Below are 17047 nucleotides of genomic sequence, written 5' to 3'. Positions count from 1 at the left end.
ACTCGATCTGTGGAACGCACGCTGTCCCAGACCTACGGATTTTATTTGTAATTGTTCCTGGCACAATTGAGTGCCTATTTTAACCCAATAAAATCCCCTTTTTTGGGGGGGGGGGGCATTAACCTCTTTAATTAGTCAAAGTCAGAGGTTGACTGGATACTTAAAGTAGCTTACTTACTAAACAATTATTTCCCTACTACCCCTTTTAGGTGCCAGAGGCTTCAGAAACTCCTCAAATAACACAGGCTATGCACACTCCTCTTCCCCCTTGTATTACAACACATGGGTCTGGCTACAGCCTGCTCAAGTACCGAACAATATGTTTTGAGAGGTACAAGAAAATGCCATATTTCCCCCACATACACGGAAGTGCTGGCAGATGTAGGCGAAAACATAATGTTAAAAATGTATTTTCTTATTTTTGAAAAATAGCCAAATGGCTCCACAAGACTCAAATGTTTGATAAATATGTGTTCATGTCATGTACAGCCCTGTAGTATCACCTACCTTTTTGTAAAGACTGTCCAGTAAAAGCACTTCAAAGACAATGGCAGCGAAAAAATTTACCTCCCAAGACAAGTAGTATGTAAATTACATTTCGACTCCAAGAACCCCATTCTCAAGTAAAATATACAACTTACCAGTATTTAACAAGACTGTAATAATCCCATGTACATAGGTTCATACATTTGTATCAAGCAACATTCAAAATGGCCACCCTGTATTGTTTTTTTGCACCTATATTAGATACCCCTCTGACATGTTTCTGCATGAACACATGCAATCATTTAGATTACAAAGCTGATTATTTTGAGTTTAATTCTCATATGCAAAGTGTGAATGTTAGAGGTGAAGGTTCATGCACAATGGCAAACCAAGCACTTGCTGCATGCATCGCAGTGTGCCTAAAATATTTACACTCACCAAGGACTTGAACATCAGAGGCTCAAATGATAATGCAACTAAGCATCCACTTAGCAGAAGGAGATACAAAGAACAGCACAACTTGAAACTTGATAAAATAAATGTACACACAATATACTCTGTCCCACACCACTCCATTTCAATCTTGGGTAGCATTTCAGATATTAAAATGTTATGTGTGGAAATGATAAATGTGGAAACAGTCTAAAAGCATTTCATGAGCCTTTTAAATCCACACAGAACCACAAAAAAATATTAAAGCCATCAGGACAGATTTGATGACAGAATTGGCATGCTGTGGGAGATTGACAATTTTAAAGTCGAGCCTTTTAATCATAATTTTAGGTTTTATGGCTAGTTTACACTTACTTGAATAAAGTCCTCTGAAAACTAGTCAAAGCTCCTGCCACTAAAGTTAACTTACAGTCATGTTTACACCTGCTTTTGCTTGGTGCTTCAATGAGGCTTCGGTGGAACTTCAATGAGGCTTCGGAGAGGCTTTGTGGGGCTTCAAACAAGCTTTGCCATAGACTTCTAGGGAGGCTTTGAAGCACCACTGAAGCCACATGATGTATAGTTTTTGAAGCAAAGCAAAAGCAGTACTATAAGCTAACCATTTTATTTAGTGACAGGAGTTTTGACTAGCACTCAGAGAGCCTGTCCGGAGTCTTGTTGAAGCCGAAGCAAGTGTAAATGAGCCCTTACTAGTAGATTTTTTTGTCTTCTGACGTTTTCTTTGAAAGAAGAAAGAATATGGGTTGTATATTTAAGGGAATATAAGTTTGGATGGAAACTGAAAATATATACACTGTGATGTTGACGTTCACACTGTGCAGGTACATTTAAATAAAAAAAAAAGACTTCATTCGTTAGTAGATACTCACCCCTAGAACACCGAATCTTTCACAAAAATTCCAGCCACATAAAAAGTCAATTTCAAAGTTGTGATTAAGAACTACTATTGCATTTTCTTTGCCATATTTGGGGTAGTTTTCCATGTCGGTATACAGAGTGCAATCAGTGGCTGACCACCACTCCAATAACATCACTAATTCTAAAAACAAAAAAGCAGAACATATTGAAAATAATCTGCCATTGTATAGCTTTTTGCTAGAATATATATTTAAAACAGCAAATATACACGTTTATTGCCCTTTTTGCCAACTGTGCATAACACATCTACACATTTGCACATATTGTGCATGTCCAAATGACATATCTATAAAACAGTTAAAGCTGAACTCACGGCAGATAAGACACAAATAAATACAGATCTACATTTATGAACATTTTTTAAATGTAAACAGTGATGTCCCTGAGTTTACAGTCCCTGTTCAGAAGAGCTCAGACTGGGGGGGGGGGGGGGGGGGGGTGCAGCAATGCAGCTCACACTGCAGTTACAGCAACAATTTTTCCTTTTGGGATAAAGATTTTACATAAAAGCCAACAATTGGCAAATGGTTTGTCTCAAACCCGCTAACTGCTACATAGCTTGTTCTTTTGAATTTTGCAATACAACAGACATACTAGCTAGATCCCCAGATGATGTGAAGTCTAAAAAGGAAAACTAACACAGCCACTACATCGAAGAATTGGTAAGCTGCAATATAATAAAGTTTCCTTTGGGGTTTAATTGAGCCTAATCCCAGTATAAATGGCCTGGGCAATAGAATGTGATATCCATTCAGACTGCAGATCTATTCAGCTTCTACCACTTATGTGTCATTAAATGTTGCAATTGTGAAAGGTTACCCTCTAAACAGTATGCTTCTCATAGTTTTAGTTTCAGAATTTTACACATACTGTATGTGAAACTGGATGCAAGACAAGGAGGCAAAATATTTAACTTTCTTGAACATTTAGATTCGTAAATTACAGCATTTACTTTTTTCCCCTTAAAATCAGGGGAAAATCGTGTGTGCATGTTATACGCCGATGCCCGCTGATTGTGAAGAAAGGAGCGAGCGGAGCCAAGATACAGAAAGTCGAGTGAACTTTGGCTAGACTCTGCTCCTCTCACAGTCCTGCCCCTGACTGTGAGCAGAGCTGAGTCTAGCTGAAGTACACTCGGCTTTCTGTATGTTGTTGGAGCTCGCTCCTCTCACAATCAGTGGAGGTGGGCGGGACTGCGAGAGGAGCCGAGTCTAGCTGAAGTACACTCAGCTTTCTGTATCTCGGCTCTGCTTGCTCCTCTCCGCTCAGTAGGCGCCAATTTTAAATCAGGGCAATGCTGCAACTAGACTAGCAATTTTGCAAAGGCACTGGGCAAGGCTGCAGATGGACACTGGACAAGGCTGCAATGATGGACAAGGCTGCAGATGGACACTGATAAGGCTGCATTGATGGGCATTTAAATGTAAATTTTTTTTTCCTTAAACTTCCCTCCTAAAAGTTTTTTTCCTTAATATTCCCTCCTAAACTTGGGGTGTGTGTTATACGCCGATAAATATGGTACATGAGACTGTCAGTACAAAAAACAATTAGTTGGAGGCGTGATAGGCTTCCCTGAAGAGATGAGTTTTCAGCCGGGGGCAGAGTTCTGAATGGCTTTGTATGATGTTGTTAGTATTTTGAATTTAATTTGCTGGGCGATCAGAAGCCAGTGTAGGGATTGGTGGAGGGGGGTGGCAGACACTGAGTGGTTAGTAAGGTAGACGAGTCTGGCAGAAAAATTCATGATAGACTGAGGAGGGGATAGCCTGTGGAGAGGTAGGCCAATGAGAAGGGAGTTGCAATAGTCAAGGCGAGAGATATCAAGGGAGTGAATGAGGAGCTTGGTGGTTTTATTAGTTAAAAAGTGGCAAATTTTAGAGATGTTATGTAGGTGAAGTGTAAACGTTTTTGACAAAGATTGGAAAACCATGTGTTATGGGTTCAATACCCAACCAATCTTGCTTGGCAATGCTCCAGCACTCCAAAGTGCTGAAGCTTGCCAGCCCATTCTTACCTTTGCACATTCATATTGCTAGTGTGTGAGAAAGCTCATCACTAAGAAATGTGTGGAGACCAGAAGTAGCGACAAGTTCCAAGATTAACCAAAGTGTTAGCGCTTTGCCTGTCAAAATGACCCAGGATCTGGTGGCAACGACACTTTGCTACAGTAGACAGAAAAATGATAATGTGTTTATATGAACTACTCGCAGGACATATGCAAGAACCTTAAAAAGGATTTTCAAACATTATGTGCCAGTATTGTTATCAAAGTATGAAATCCCTCCTACATATATGAATCAAAAGGGTTATGCCAAAACCGTAATGCAGCCCAGAACAGGCATACTTTAATGATTCCTCAGGAACACATGCACTTCTTTCCTGGGAGCCTTCTGTAAGCTTGCAATTACTCTAGTCTCCCTCATTTGATCCCCAGTATTACATTTAAATAATTGGCCAGGGAACATGTAGATATTACATGAATAAAGCTGGGGAGTGGAGGAAAAATGCATATATTACATTTAGAGTCCAGTCACACTTGTGGGACTTACAAATCGTCCATTGCGACTCTACTGTGCAACTTGATGAGACTTTGGCTTTGACTAATGTAATTGTGTAATTATGTAATAAATTTGTTTGTGCACCACAAAGTCGCTAGACATGTGCAGAATGGAAAAAAAAATATTTTTTCCTAATGAATTCCTAATTTTCATTTTCGAATTGGTTGAAAATGTATCGATTGTGTGTAAAGAATACCTAGTTCTTAAGGAGCAGGCCAGGAAGCCAGCCACCGCATCCTTAACAACCATCGACGAATCGGCTGTCAGTGGGTTTCCCCACTGACAGCTGAATGTAGTAAAAAAAAAAAAAAAAAAAGAAGGAATGTCGGCAATGAATTTTTTTAAATGGGGTCCCTCCCCAGTTCATACCAGGTCCAGCTCAGCCAAGCAGCCAGCTTCTGCTGGACAGATCGACATACACATGAGCAGAATGTCAGCACAAATTTTTTGTACCGGCAAATGTCTCCTGACTTTCTGCCCATGTGTACGGGGCATAAGAGTCTGTGCCAGCTGTTGTCAGGCAATCTGAGTGAATCCCAACATTGTTGGGATCCTTCCAGAGCCTGGAATGGGCTCTGTGATGTCAGCCTGCAGTGGCTTTAGCCCTAGTTGGCTAATTCTGGGTCACAAGAGTGTAAAAGTAAATGGCCACCCTTAAAGTGGTTGTAAACCCTTACAAACCACTTTGACCTACAGGTAAGCCTAGATTAAGGCTTACCTGTAGGTCCAAGAAATATCTCCTAAACCTACGAGATATAAGAGATATTTGCCAAAACACAGGCACCGCTGTCTACGGCGCATGCGCCGTAGACAGCAGCGTGCAGGCGCACTGAGCGCGGCGCTGTCAACAGCGATATGCCGCGAGTGGCGTCATCGTGGCTTCGTCGAATGACAGCGGCGGAGCAGCGAGACCCACCGAGAAGATGGCTGCTCCCGACTACAGGGGACAGCGGTGACTTCGCTGGCTCCTGTGTCAGGTAAGTGACACATAATGGACTACTATGCAATGCATAGTAGTCCATTATGCTTTACCTTTACAGGGAATCAAAGAGGCAGTAAACTCATCAGGGTTTACTTCCTCTTTAACGTGTGGGATACACCTGCAATTTTTGACTCGCAAAAGTGTGAATTCAATGTTAATTTTGCACTCTACATTCAAGCAGGAAAATAGTTTTTCCCTAGCAATTCAAAAAGGTACAGAAGAGATTTCTGAGCATTTTCTATGAAATGCTTAGCACACTTGAACATGTAATTATATGCTCCACATGTCCCCAGTGAGATGACAACTAGTTACAACAGCTCATTTTCCCCACGGGCCATATAAACCTTTGGTTCTTAAGCAGCCAACAGGGAAGGTCAGACAATATTCCTGTCAGTAAGAACAAATGCTGCACAGAAAAGGTGCACTAATATAATATACAAAATTCTCACACTAGCTGCCTTAAAATTAAGTAGTGGCAACTTATGAGCTAGCTAGTCCATCTCAATCTTGGGGTTAAAACGACCTAGGCAGACACGACATGATTATTGCCCATTATGTTGGATTCAGTTTTTATTTGTTCACAAAATGGAAACATTGGGAAAACAATGATATCGCGTAAGACACTGAAGAAGTCCCTGACTGGACGTAACAGGTAAGGGCAGTATCCATTTCAGACATTATCATGCCTGCTTTATGGGCTGACAACTGTTCTTTGGAGTAGAGCGAGATCCTCTCTCATTATTGGGCTTCACAGTGATACTATACTATCTCTTCTGAGTATGAGCTTATATTTAATAAATTACAGTACACAGAACACAGAGTGTTCCCCTCTTTTCTCTTTAAGTTTTGGCTATCTATAAGGATGACGTTTATGTAACCCCTGCAATGCCATCATGGTAGAAGCACAGACCCAGTGGAGAAAACTGTTAACTATTAAGCTTTGACCGCCTGTATTTAGGGGGTCCTGGCAGTATTGCATGCCCTTTGTGGTGAAGGTTTTATACAGTTTTCAGTATCGTAAAGAGTACGTGTTTGCACAGTTACAGGATTGGCATTTAAAGGATCAGGTTTACATCTATGTGGCCATGCGGGCTGCAGTTCGCACTGGAACAACAGCCAATTCATTTGAATGGGATGACATGCCCCCTAAAATGCAGGAAGGTCACCCCTGCACTACTTTGGAAATTGCAGCCCACATGGGAACCACGAGTATAGCGCGGTTCTCAATGCAGGTGCGATTTCCAGTGCAGACAGCGCGCCATTAGGATTAATGGCACCAGCCCACATTTTAATGTGGGGGTGGTTGCAGCTGCACCAACCGCACAGACGTGAACCTAGCCTGAGTGATTTTCAGAGGTCTGTAGAGTGTTTATGTAAGTTCAGAGTGAGCACCATGATGCATTTATCCCTCTTCTGAGCTACTCTGGATATACAAGATAAAGTAGATATAAAAAGTCTACACAAAAATGTCAGGTTTCTGTGATGTACAATTTGTTAAAAACATTTTTTACAAAAATTGTACAACTCTGAACTGAACTGAAATATTTTAGGTGGAGGGAAGTAAAAATGAAAAATATGGTTGCATAAGTGTGCACACCCTTAACCACTTGCTTACTGGGCACTTAAACCCCCAATCCTGCCCAGACCAATTTTCAGCTTTCAGCGCTGATGCACTTTGAATGACAATTGCGCGGCCATTGAAATTTTAATCATTTTCAATGAAATTTTTATCATTTTTTTCCACAAATAGAGCTTTCTTTTGGTGGTATTTAATTACAGCTGGGAGTTTTATTTTTTGCTAAACAAACAAAAAAAGATGCAAAATAAAAAATAAATAAAAAAATCATGTTTCATAGTTTGTTATAAAATTTTGCAAACAGGTCATTTTTCTTCTTCATTGAAATGCGCTGATGAGGCGGCACTCATAGGCACAGTTAAGGCAGCACTAATAGGCACAGATAAGGTGGCACCGATAGGCACAGATAAGGCAGTACTGATGGGCACAGATAAGGCAGTACTGATGGGCATAGATAAGGCGGCACTGATGGGTGGCACTAAGGGGCACTGATAGATGGGACTGATGGTCACTGATAGGTGGCACTGCTGGGCACGGATATGTGGCACTGGGGTGCAGCACTGTTGAGGCAGATTGTGGGCACTGATGGGTGGCACTGATGGGGGGCACTTTTTTAATACTTAGGTGGCACTGGCAGGTGGGCACTGATGAGCTGGCCGTGATCGAGACTGAAGTCCCTCTCACGGCCGCCGGTGATCCGCTTTTTTTTTCTCCTCGTGCTGTCAGCGCGAGGAGGAAAAATAGCTGATTACCGGATCTGTTGTGTCACATGATCAGCTGTCATTAGCTGACAGCGGATCACGTGGTAAGGGGTCGGGATCGACCCCTTGCTCCGATCCGTGATCAGGCGAGTCTCATAGACCGCAGGCCGCTCGTGCACGGGACGACGTCAACAGACGTCGTCCCGGCAAAGCATAGCGCGGATCTCTAGTGGTTAAACGAATACTTTGTTGAAGCACCTTTTTATTTTATTACAGTACTCTGGGTATGAGTATCAAAATGGCACATATTTGCCCACACTTCTTCGCAAAAACACTCAAATTCTGACAGATAGCGAGGGCATCTCCTGTGCACAGCCCTCTTCAAATCATCCCACACCTTCTGGTGAAGCCATTCCTTTGCTGATTTGGATGTATGCTTTGGGTCATTGTCATGCTGAAAGATGAAGTTCCTGTGCATGTTCAGCTTTCTAGCAGAAGCCTAAAGGTTTTGTGCCAATATTGACTGGTATTCAGAACTGTTCATAAAATCTACCTTGACTAAGGCCCCTTTTCCAGCTGAAGAAAAACAGCCTCAAACCATAATTCTGCCATAACCATGCTTCACAGTGGGTATGGTGTACTTTTGGTGATGTGCAGTGTTTTTGCAAGAAATTCCACCTTGGTTTCATGAAGCCATAACACATTTTTCCACATGCTTTTAGGAGACTTCAGATGCGTTTTTGCAAAATTTAGCCAGGCTTGGGTGTTTTTCTTCATAAAAAAAGGCGTCTCGCCAGTCTACCCCATAGCCCAGACGAATGAAAAATATGGGAGATTGTTCTCACAGCCAGTTCTTGCCAGATATTCATGCAGCTCGTTTGATGTTGCTGTAGGCCTCTTGGCAGCCTCCCTCACAAGTTTTCTTCTCGCCTTTTTATCAATTTGTAGGGTTGTCCAGTTCTTGTTCACTGTTGTGCCATATTTTCTCCATTTAATGATGACTGTCTTCAGGGTGTTCCATGATATATATAATGCCTTGGAAAAAAAAAATTTAACATTCCCCTGACTGATACCTTGTAACAATGCGATCCTTCTGATGCCCTGGAAGCTCTCTGCTGACCATGACTTTTGCTGTAGGATGCAACTAAGAAAATGTCAGGAAAGACCTACTAGAACAGCTGAACTTCATTTGGGGTTAATCAGAGGCACTTTAAATTATGTCAGGTGTGTACCGACTCCTATTTAACATGAGTTTGAATGTGATAGCTTAATTCTGAACACAGCTACATCCACCGTTATAAGAGGGTGTACCTACTTATTTGTTTGTTTTTCAATGGAGTTGTACAGTTTATAGGTCATTAAAGGTGGCAAAAGTTCTAAAATGATTTAGCTTTGTCTCATTTTTGTACATCACAGCGGTGTGTAGACTTTTTATATCCACTATTATACACACACACATGCACACACACACACACAGTGTATATGTATAAACTGTAATTACATTTATGACATTTGTATTGTGTACTTTCGAGATTTTTGGTTGACATTCTGTCTCTACAATTTAAAATACACTATGATAAAAAAAAAAAAAAAAAAATGATAGACCCTCCATTTCTTTATAAGTGGGCATGCTTACAAAATCTGCAGGGTCTCGCATAATGAATTTCCCCACTGTATATTTATATATATATATATATATATATATATATATATATATATATATATATATATATATACACACACACACACACACACACACACACACACACACACACACACACACACACACACACACACACACACAGCACGCCCTGACCCTTGCTTCCACAACTTCATGGCAATTAAGTAATCTATTTTTCATAGAATCATTCCCTGTGTTTCTATACCTCCTTGTAATGTTGCCTGATCTCCCCAACCTCTCCTTTTACCACTCACCTCCATTTGCTTAAAATGATAAGTCCATGTTAGTTACGGTAAGGTGCACTGCTGTAAGCGCACTACAAATCCCATACTCCCATCTTGGCAGCGAACAAGAGGGTGGGTACATTCCTACAAATAGTGGGACTATGGAGAACAAACCTAACCACCTTACAAACAAGAAGTTGGATCACAGCAGCTACAAAAAAACAAATAAGATTTGAAAAAAGCTGAGAGCAATAGAATGTACTTTTTTGGGTTAAGAATACATACTTAAATAGAATTTTTATTTATTTTTTTAAACCAGAGTTTAACCACTTAACCGCTTCAGCCCCGGAAGATTTCACCTCCTTCCTGACCAGAGCACTTTTTGCAATTCGGCACTGCGTCGCTTTAACGGACAATTGTGTGGTCGTGCGACGTGGCTCCCAAACAAAATTGAAGTCCTTTTTTTTCCCACAAATAGAGTTTTCTTTTGGTGGTATTTGATCAACCCTGCGTTTTTAATTTTTTGCGCTATAAACAAAAAAAAGCGACAATTTTGAAAAAAAAAAAAAAAGATTATTTTTTACATTTTGCTATAATAAATATCCCCCAAAAATCTATAAAAAAAAATTATGTCCTCAGTTTAGGCCAATACGTATTCTTATACATATTTTTGGTAAAAAAAAAAAAAAAAGTCGCAATAAGCATTTATTGATTGGTTTGCGCAAAAAAAAAAGCGTTTACAAAATAGGGGATAGTTTTATGGCATTTTTATTAATATATTTTTTTAAATTAGTAATGGTGGCGTTCTGCGATTTTTATTTTGACTGCGACATTATGGCGGACACTTTGGACATTTTTGACACATTTTTGGGACCATTATCATTTATACAGCAATCGGTGCTATAGAAATACACTGATTCCTGTGTAAATGACACTGCCAGGGAAGGGGTTAACCACTAGGGGGCAGGGTAAGGGTTAAGTGTGTCCTGGGGCAGGGTTCTTACTGTGTGGGGGGGGCGTGGCTACATGTGACATGTCATGTCTCTGCTCCCAATCACAGGGAGCAGAGATCAGCGACAATGTCACTAGGCAGAACGGGGAGATGCTCGTTTACATTAGCATCTCCCCGTTCTTCCTCCCCGTAAGACGATCACGGGTATCCCCGCATCGATCGAGTCGGCGGGACCCATGACCCGACTCACGGAGGTCCCAGACGATGTGTGCCGCCATGCACACAATGGCACGGCGGCAAATTTAAAGGGATGTACCTGTACGCCCATTTGCCTGTCCATGCCATTCTGCCAACGTACATCAGCGTGCAAGCCTCTTTTTGAGATGTATTTACAAGTTAAAAACATTAATACATTTTTTTTCTAACACCTTAGAGAATAAAATGGCGGTCGTTGTAATAATTTCTGTCACACCGTATTTGCGCAACGGTCTTACAAGCACACTTTTTTTTGGAAAAAATACACTTTTTTGAATTAAAAAAAATAAGACAACAACAAGTTAGCCCAATTTTTTTTAGATTGTGAAAGATAATGTTACGCTGAGTAAATTGATACCCAACATGTCATGCTTCAAAATTGCGCCCACTCGTGGAATGTCGACAAACTTTTACCCTTAAAATTCTCCATAGGCGATGGTTAAAGAAATTCTACCGGTTGCATGTTTTAGGTTACAGAGGAGTTCTAGGGCTAGAATTATTGCTCTCGCTCTCAAAGCATCTTGGAAGAGACTGTCTTTTTTTTACATAGATAGTGCATCACAAATGATAAGTGAACAAATATGAGACCAAAAATGAATGGATTGCATTTAAAAGCAAAAGTAAAAGACTGTGGCAATGACCAAAATAAAAAGTCAACGAGCTAAACTAATGATGGTAAGTAAATGACAGTCTCTTCCAAGATGCTTCCTGAAGGGGAGTGAATGTTGAGGACACCCAGTCTTCTATAATCAAAAGGGATGTGAATCCACCACTAAATAAATTGAAGGCTTACCAGCTGGACAAGCTGTCAAAGCTTGTGGCTCATACCCAGCCAGGGCCTTTAAACCTCCAGACACCTCCAGTGGCTGACGGGCCAAGCGCCAAGCGAGTTGTAGTTGATATCAGCAGTCGCCACGAACGACCATCAACATGTCTGATTAAAATTGAGTGTTGACTTCCAAGACCAACTGCTGTCACGTTTTCACAACTGTTTTGTCCTTCAAATGAAGTGGCGGACTGCAGGTCATCTAGGAGGAGGAAGACACACCGTCCCCGCCGATCTCTCTCTTGACTCGCTCTGTCTTCTCTCCAGCAGGAAAGGAGAAGAGAATGAGGCAGGGCTGATGTGAATGGATGCAAAACAGCTCCTCCTAAGCCTGCTGTGTGTGAGAATGGTCTCTCCTTCCCATTTTAATGCACCATGTTATTCACATTGCATTGGTAGTTTCTCATTTTTCAATTAAGCTGGTCACGCCATCAGATTGGATCCAACTTTGTTCCTTAGATTTCATTCTTGGTTTATTTTTTGGTGACCATTTTTATGCTTGTTTAATTCATTTGCCACTTGTCTATAGATCACATTCACTAACTTATTAGTGTTAGCGTAGCTTCTTTTGTGTTGTTTTTCTGTATGGTGTGTATTTCACTCAGTTGCAGCTTGGTATATTTTTTGTCATTCATTATTCACCAGCGCAGTTTTTCTTTGAACATCTTATTTAGTTTACCTTTTATTTTTACACTTTAAAAAAAAAAAAAAGTTGTGTCACTTTTATTCCTATTACAGGGAATATAAACATCCCTTGTAATAGAAAAAAAAAGCATGACAGAACCTCTTAAATATGAGCTCTGGGGTCAAAAAGACTAAATTGCATAAAAAAAAAAAAAATCGTCATTTGGAAGTGATGTTTTGACATCGCTTCCACCCTGCATTGTTATGTAGATGGCTGGGGGCCATCTTCCCCTCAATCATCTCCATGCCCAGCCCAGCCTGGGTGAAGATCCGATTACCAGATCTGTTGGCAGCTGTGAAGGCAAGCGGTGGAGGGCACCAGAGTGTGGCGGGAGTGAGCGCCCCTCTCATAAAAATGATCTTGTGGTAAAACCTCCTCAGAGACCACTCTTATCAGAAATCGGACCACCGGCCGAACACGAGGATACCGGCATTATGGCAGCTAGCTGCTGCCATAACGAAGATATCCCCCCATCAGTTAAGATGTATATCAGCGTACGGCAGTCGGGAAGTGGTTAAGGCAACAAAGCCAGACAACTAGAATTTTCAGAAAGAGGCCAGCAACAGCAATACCTTTCTAATGACATTTGTACTAAGTGCCAATGCTTTAATTGTTAAAATGATCCTAATCATTTAATGTAGGAGCAGCATTTTTTTTTTTACTTCTATTCTTCATTTGACCATACGATATTCCTGTGTATGTAGTACAACTAAAACATTTCGTACTTAAAAACTGGACAGTGAATTTATATGTCTTTGGGTTCCATAATTTTCCTGAAGCCCACCATGGTGTTGTGAATGAAAAGAAATGCATCTCCCTTATGAAGGTCATATTTAGCTTCCTGCAGAGCAACAAGACTGATCTCTAGAAAATCAAAGCAGTGCAGTAGTATGAATCTCACACCCACATGGGCAGCTCATCAGCCAGCTCTCTGAATTACCCAAAAAAACACACAAGACACACTAGAAAATATAACTGGAGTATATCTTAACAGGGTTGAATTGATAACCATTTTCTTTCTCAAATTTATTTCCATTAGAAAGTAGCAAGGCTGCAAAATATGTTTAATGCGTTTTTTTTCTAGGTGGCAAGTCCCCTAGCAGTAAGATGTTCTAAGTAAGGTGAAGGGAGCCGCTTGCAATGATCCAAGGGAAACTATGCAGGGTCCCTTGTGATTAGCTGCAGGTAGGAAGTCCCACTGAAAGCAAAAAAGGGAGCCCAACAGTCCTGCAGCTATTCGTGTCAATATGCATGTAATCGCTCATGCAGACAGTCTTGAGTTTAGGGCCGACCATCTGCAGGTAATCGCTACAAAGAAGTTTTCAATCGTTTAGACAAGCAAACCAGTAAAGGCTTTAAACTCTCTTTACGGGGCTATTAGGCAGGCTAAAGGCGTTTTAGTTCAACCAGCAAGTTGAATGAAACAATATTTCCCCAACAGAGGGGAGCTATTCCCCTCTGTAAGAATACAATGATTAGTGTTGCTAGCTATAGATAGTACTGATTGGCCAAAAAAAAAAAAAAAAAACCCACACAGGCTGGTTGCACAGAAGTTCATTGAGAGATCAACTTCTGTCCAGATGGATCGAATTCAGCTGATCCCTACTGAACTGGCCGAATTTCAATCCACCCATAGTCAGCTTTACAAGACTAATTAAATAAAGTGGCTTTAGTGCAGATCTGAGGTTTTCAGCACTTGAAAACCATGGATCTCCACATGGGCACACAGAAAGCAAATTGTTTTCTATGTGCCCTCTTCACATTTGAATGCAGCCCTCAGGTGAGCTGCAGTGCGGTATGGAAAGCGATATTTCTCTCTGCATTTCTACGAGCAGCAGCTAGGCCATGCAAGATCTAGTCATTGCACAACAGAGTAATTTGTATTTTTATTGTTCATGGATGCTCTTGAAATAAAACAAGGTGTGAATGCAGTATTCCGTTGCCTTTTAAAAAGCATAATGCTTTAAATGCTGCTCAAGTAACACTAATATGCTAAACACTGTAAGCTAATTAGCAGTTTATATACTGAATATTGCAGGATTAAAAAAACAAAAAGAAAAAAAAACAACAGTTGGATTTTGCAAAAAGCAGGTCAGAGATGTTGAGTAGGAATCCAAGAGTAATGCCACGTACACACGACTGGACTTTCCGGCAGGAAAGGTCAGATGGACTTCCAGACTGACTTTCGATGGACTTCCAAACTAATGGACTTGCCCACACACAAATGGACTAAAGTCCATTCGAAAGTCTGTTCGTTTTGAACGTGATGACGTATGACGGGACTAGAAAAGGAAGTTCAGTAGCCAACAGCTGCCCTTGTGTCGTATTTGGTCCATCGGACCAGCATTCAGACGAATGGTTTTCCCGATAGGAATTGAGTCCGTTGGACAGATTTGAAACATGTTCTATTTCTAGGTCCGTTGGAATTTTTAAAAGAAAAATGATCGGATTATCCCACACACGATTGGACTATCCTATTCCTATATCCTATTCTGCCGGAAAGTCCAATCGTGTGTACGCAGCATTAGAAATACTGCTGCATACTGTATGTTAAAGAGGAGGTCCAGCCCCCCAAGAAAAATTTAATCAGCAGCTACAAATACTGAAGTTGCTGATTTTTAATATATGGATAATTACCTATTCCAGGGTGCCCGCGATGTCGGCACCCCAGCTGATCCTCGGATCGGCTTTCAGGTGCAGCCGCTGCCATTCCTGGAAGGAGAACCAGCAGTCAAGCCTTTTGGCCTTTTGACTTCACAGCCGATTCCCTAAAAGCTTATGGGTTGATCCGCGCAGTGGAACTGCTACGATATGAGAACTGGTAAACCAAATCAACCAGAAACTGCCGCCCCTACTTGCCCCCACCCTAAGGTGGGGTGCATAGTAAGACAAAAGTATGGTAAGTAGGTTTTGGTGCTGTTCCTTAGGTTGATAAACAATGTATGTATATATTATATTCCTTATGAATGACAGTTTTTGCAAGGAGAAAAAAAAACGTCATAAACAATGACTTATCCCAAGGTGCCCCATACCCTTATCTTACTTCAAATAAAAAGGAAGAAAAAAAAAAAAGGGGGGGAACATTTTTTTTTTGTATGTGTGTTAGAACCTGCGCTTTCTAATTGATCAGGAGGGAGAGGAAGGAGGGATCGTAGCCACGTCTCCCGGCGGTGGGAACGGTACCTGTCAAAAACAGATACCCATTCCCCCAAATGTGGCATGGGGGGGGGGGGTTGGATCTGGGGCGACGGAGAAAAAGAAGTTCCACATGCTAAAAAAACAGCATTCAATCAGTGCTTGCAGCCATTAGCTGTTGTCAAAAAGAGCAGCAGGGGAGATAGCAGCACCAACAACGCTTGTGTTGGTACAGCAAACGTTTTTTTTTTTTCTATTCAACTCGCTGGTTGAACAAAAACAAAAAGGGGAAAAAAAACTGTCAGTATGTACCCAGCTTAAGGCTGTTTGATGTAAGCTATATGTTGCAGCAAATGTGAGTGTGGCAGGTTGTGCAGATATAGGTGGCAGATAGCAAAGCAAGTGTGAATATAACAAATTAAGAAATTTTCACAAAAAATCACAAGTAGTATGAGGAGTTAACAATTCACCTGCACTTGATCTAAATATACACACTGTGTGGATAGGCAGGTAAAGATAAAAATCACTGCTTGCTTCCTTCTGAAAATGCTAGATTGGCTGGTAAACCAACTACTGGCTTTAAAATGTTTACAGATCCAGAACTAGTGTGAAACAGACAGATAATGTCCTAATCCACATAGCTCTTTCAGATCAGTGACTCAAAAATATTTAAGCAAGGGAGTTAGCATGACAGACGAGTAATTGATATTTTGACAGCTCAGCACATTTTTTTTTTTTTTAATGCAAGGTAGGGATTTGAAGATCGCTGTTGATCAGGGCAATCAAACAGGGTGGAACTCTGGAACGAAAATTAGGTGACACAACCAATCATAAGGTCTTTGCAGTGTTTATGAATCATGGTGAGGCGGTTTCTAACACAGCAAAACTAGAAGAGGCAATTCCTTAGAAGAAAGCCAGGCACAAAAGGGCTGCATCCAGTTGCAGATCATAGTGACAATCAGTTAACAGTGGTTAGAAAACCCAAAGTACAATCCATATAACCTAAAAGGGGGTCTAGGAAAACAAATTTGCGCCCATTTAATATGTCCCCTCATGAGATATTTCACATTAACACCTGGGCGGCACAGTGGTGTAGTGGATAGCACTCTCACCTAGCAGTAAAAAAGGTTGCTGGTTTGAATCCCAACCACGACACTACCTGCCTGAAGTTTGCATGTTCTCCCTGTGCCTGTGTGGGTTTCCTCCAGGTACTCTGGTTTCCTCCCACACTCCAAAGACATGCAGGTAGGTTAATTGGCTTCTGTCCAAAATTGGCCCTAGTATATGCATGGGGACCTTGGATTGTGGGCTCCTTGAGGGTAGGGACCGATGTGAGTGTGCGATGTACAGGAATGGGGACAATTGTAGACACTCACTCAGGTTGAACTGGATGGACCGGTGTCTTTATTCAACCTTACTATGCAACTACAGCTCTAAGCTGGGAGCGGCCTGCAAATCCTAAAAAAGGTCAGCTGTTTACAATTGTCTGTCAGTGAGGAATCCCCCGTTGACAACAGGGATGAGTCATGATTGTTAGTAAGCTGGCGGGTGCAAACTCCTGACAACCACTGCAAAAACAGATGGAGAAAAAATGGACCTGAACAGACACAGATCT

The 17047-nt window shown here is 41.2% G+C and overlaps 1 protein-coding gene across 2 annotated transcripts in view; it reads right to left on the bottom strand.

Moving 5' to 3' along the window:
• Positions 1-17047, bottom strand: part of AGPAT4 (1-acylglycerol-3-phosphate O-acyltransferase 4) — a 113878-nt gene that overhangs the window by 55253 nt on the left and 41578 nt on the right. For both annotated transcript variants that reach the window (XM_077486659.1, XM_077486660.1), the window contains one exon: positions 1809-1978. In XM_077486659.1, the coding sequence (XP_077342785.1) occupies positions 1809-1978 (170 nt within the window). The remainder of the gene's footprint in view (positions 1-1808; positions 1979-17047) is intronic.

This window comes from Lithobates pipiens, unplaced genomic scaffold (assembly GCF_037356315.1).
Source record: "Lithobates pipiens isolate NorthernLeopardFrog02 unplaced genomic scaffold, aLitPip1_a1.2 Scaffold_18, whole genome shotgun sequence".
Taxonomy (NCBI): Eukaryota; Metazoa; Chordata; class Amphibia; order Anura; family Ranidae; genus Lithobates; species Lithobates pipiens.
This window is presented reverse-complemented; position numbering and strand designations above follow the sequence as displayed.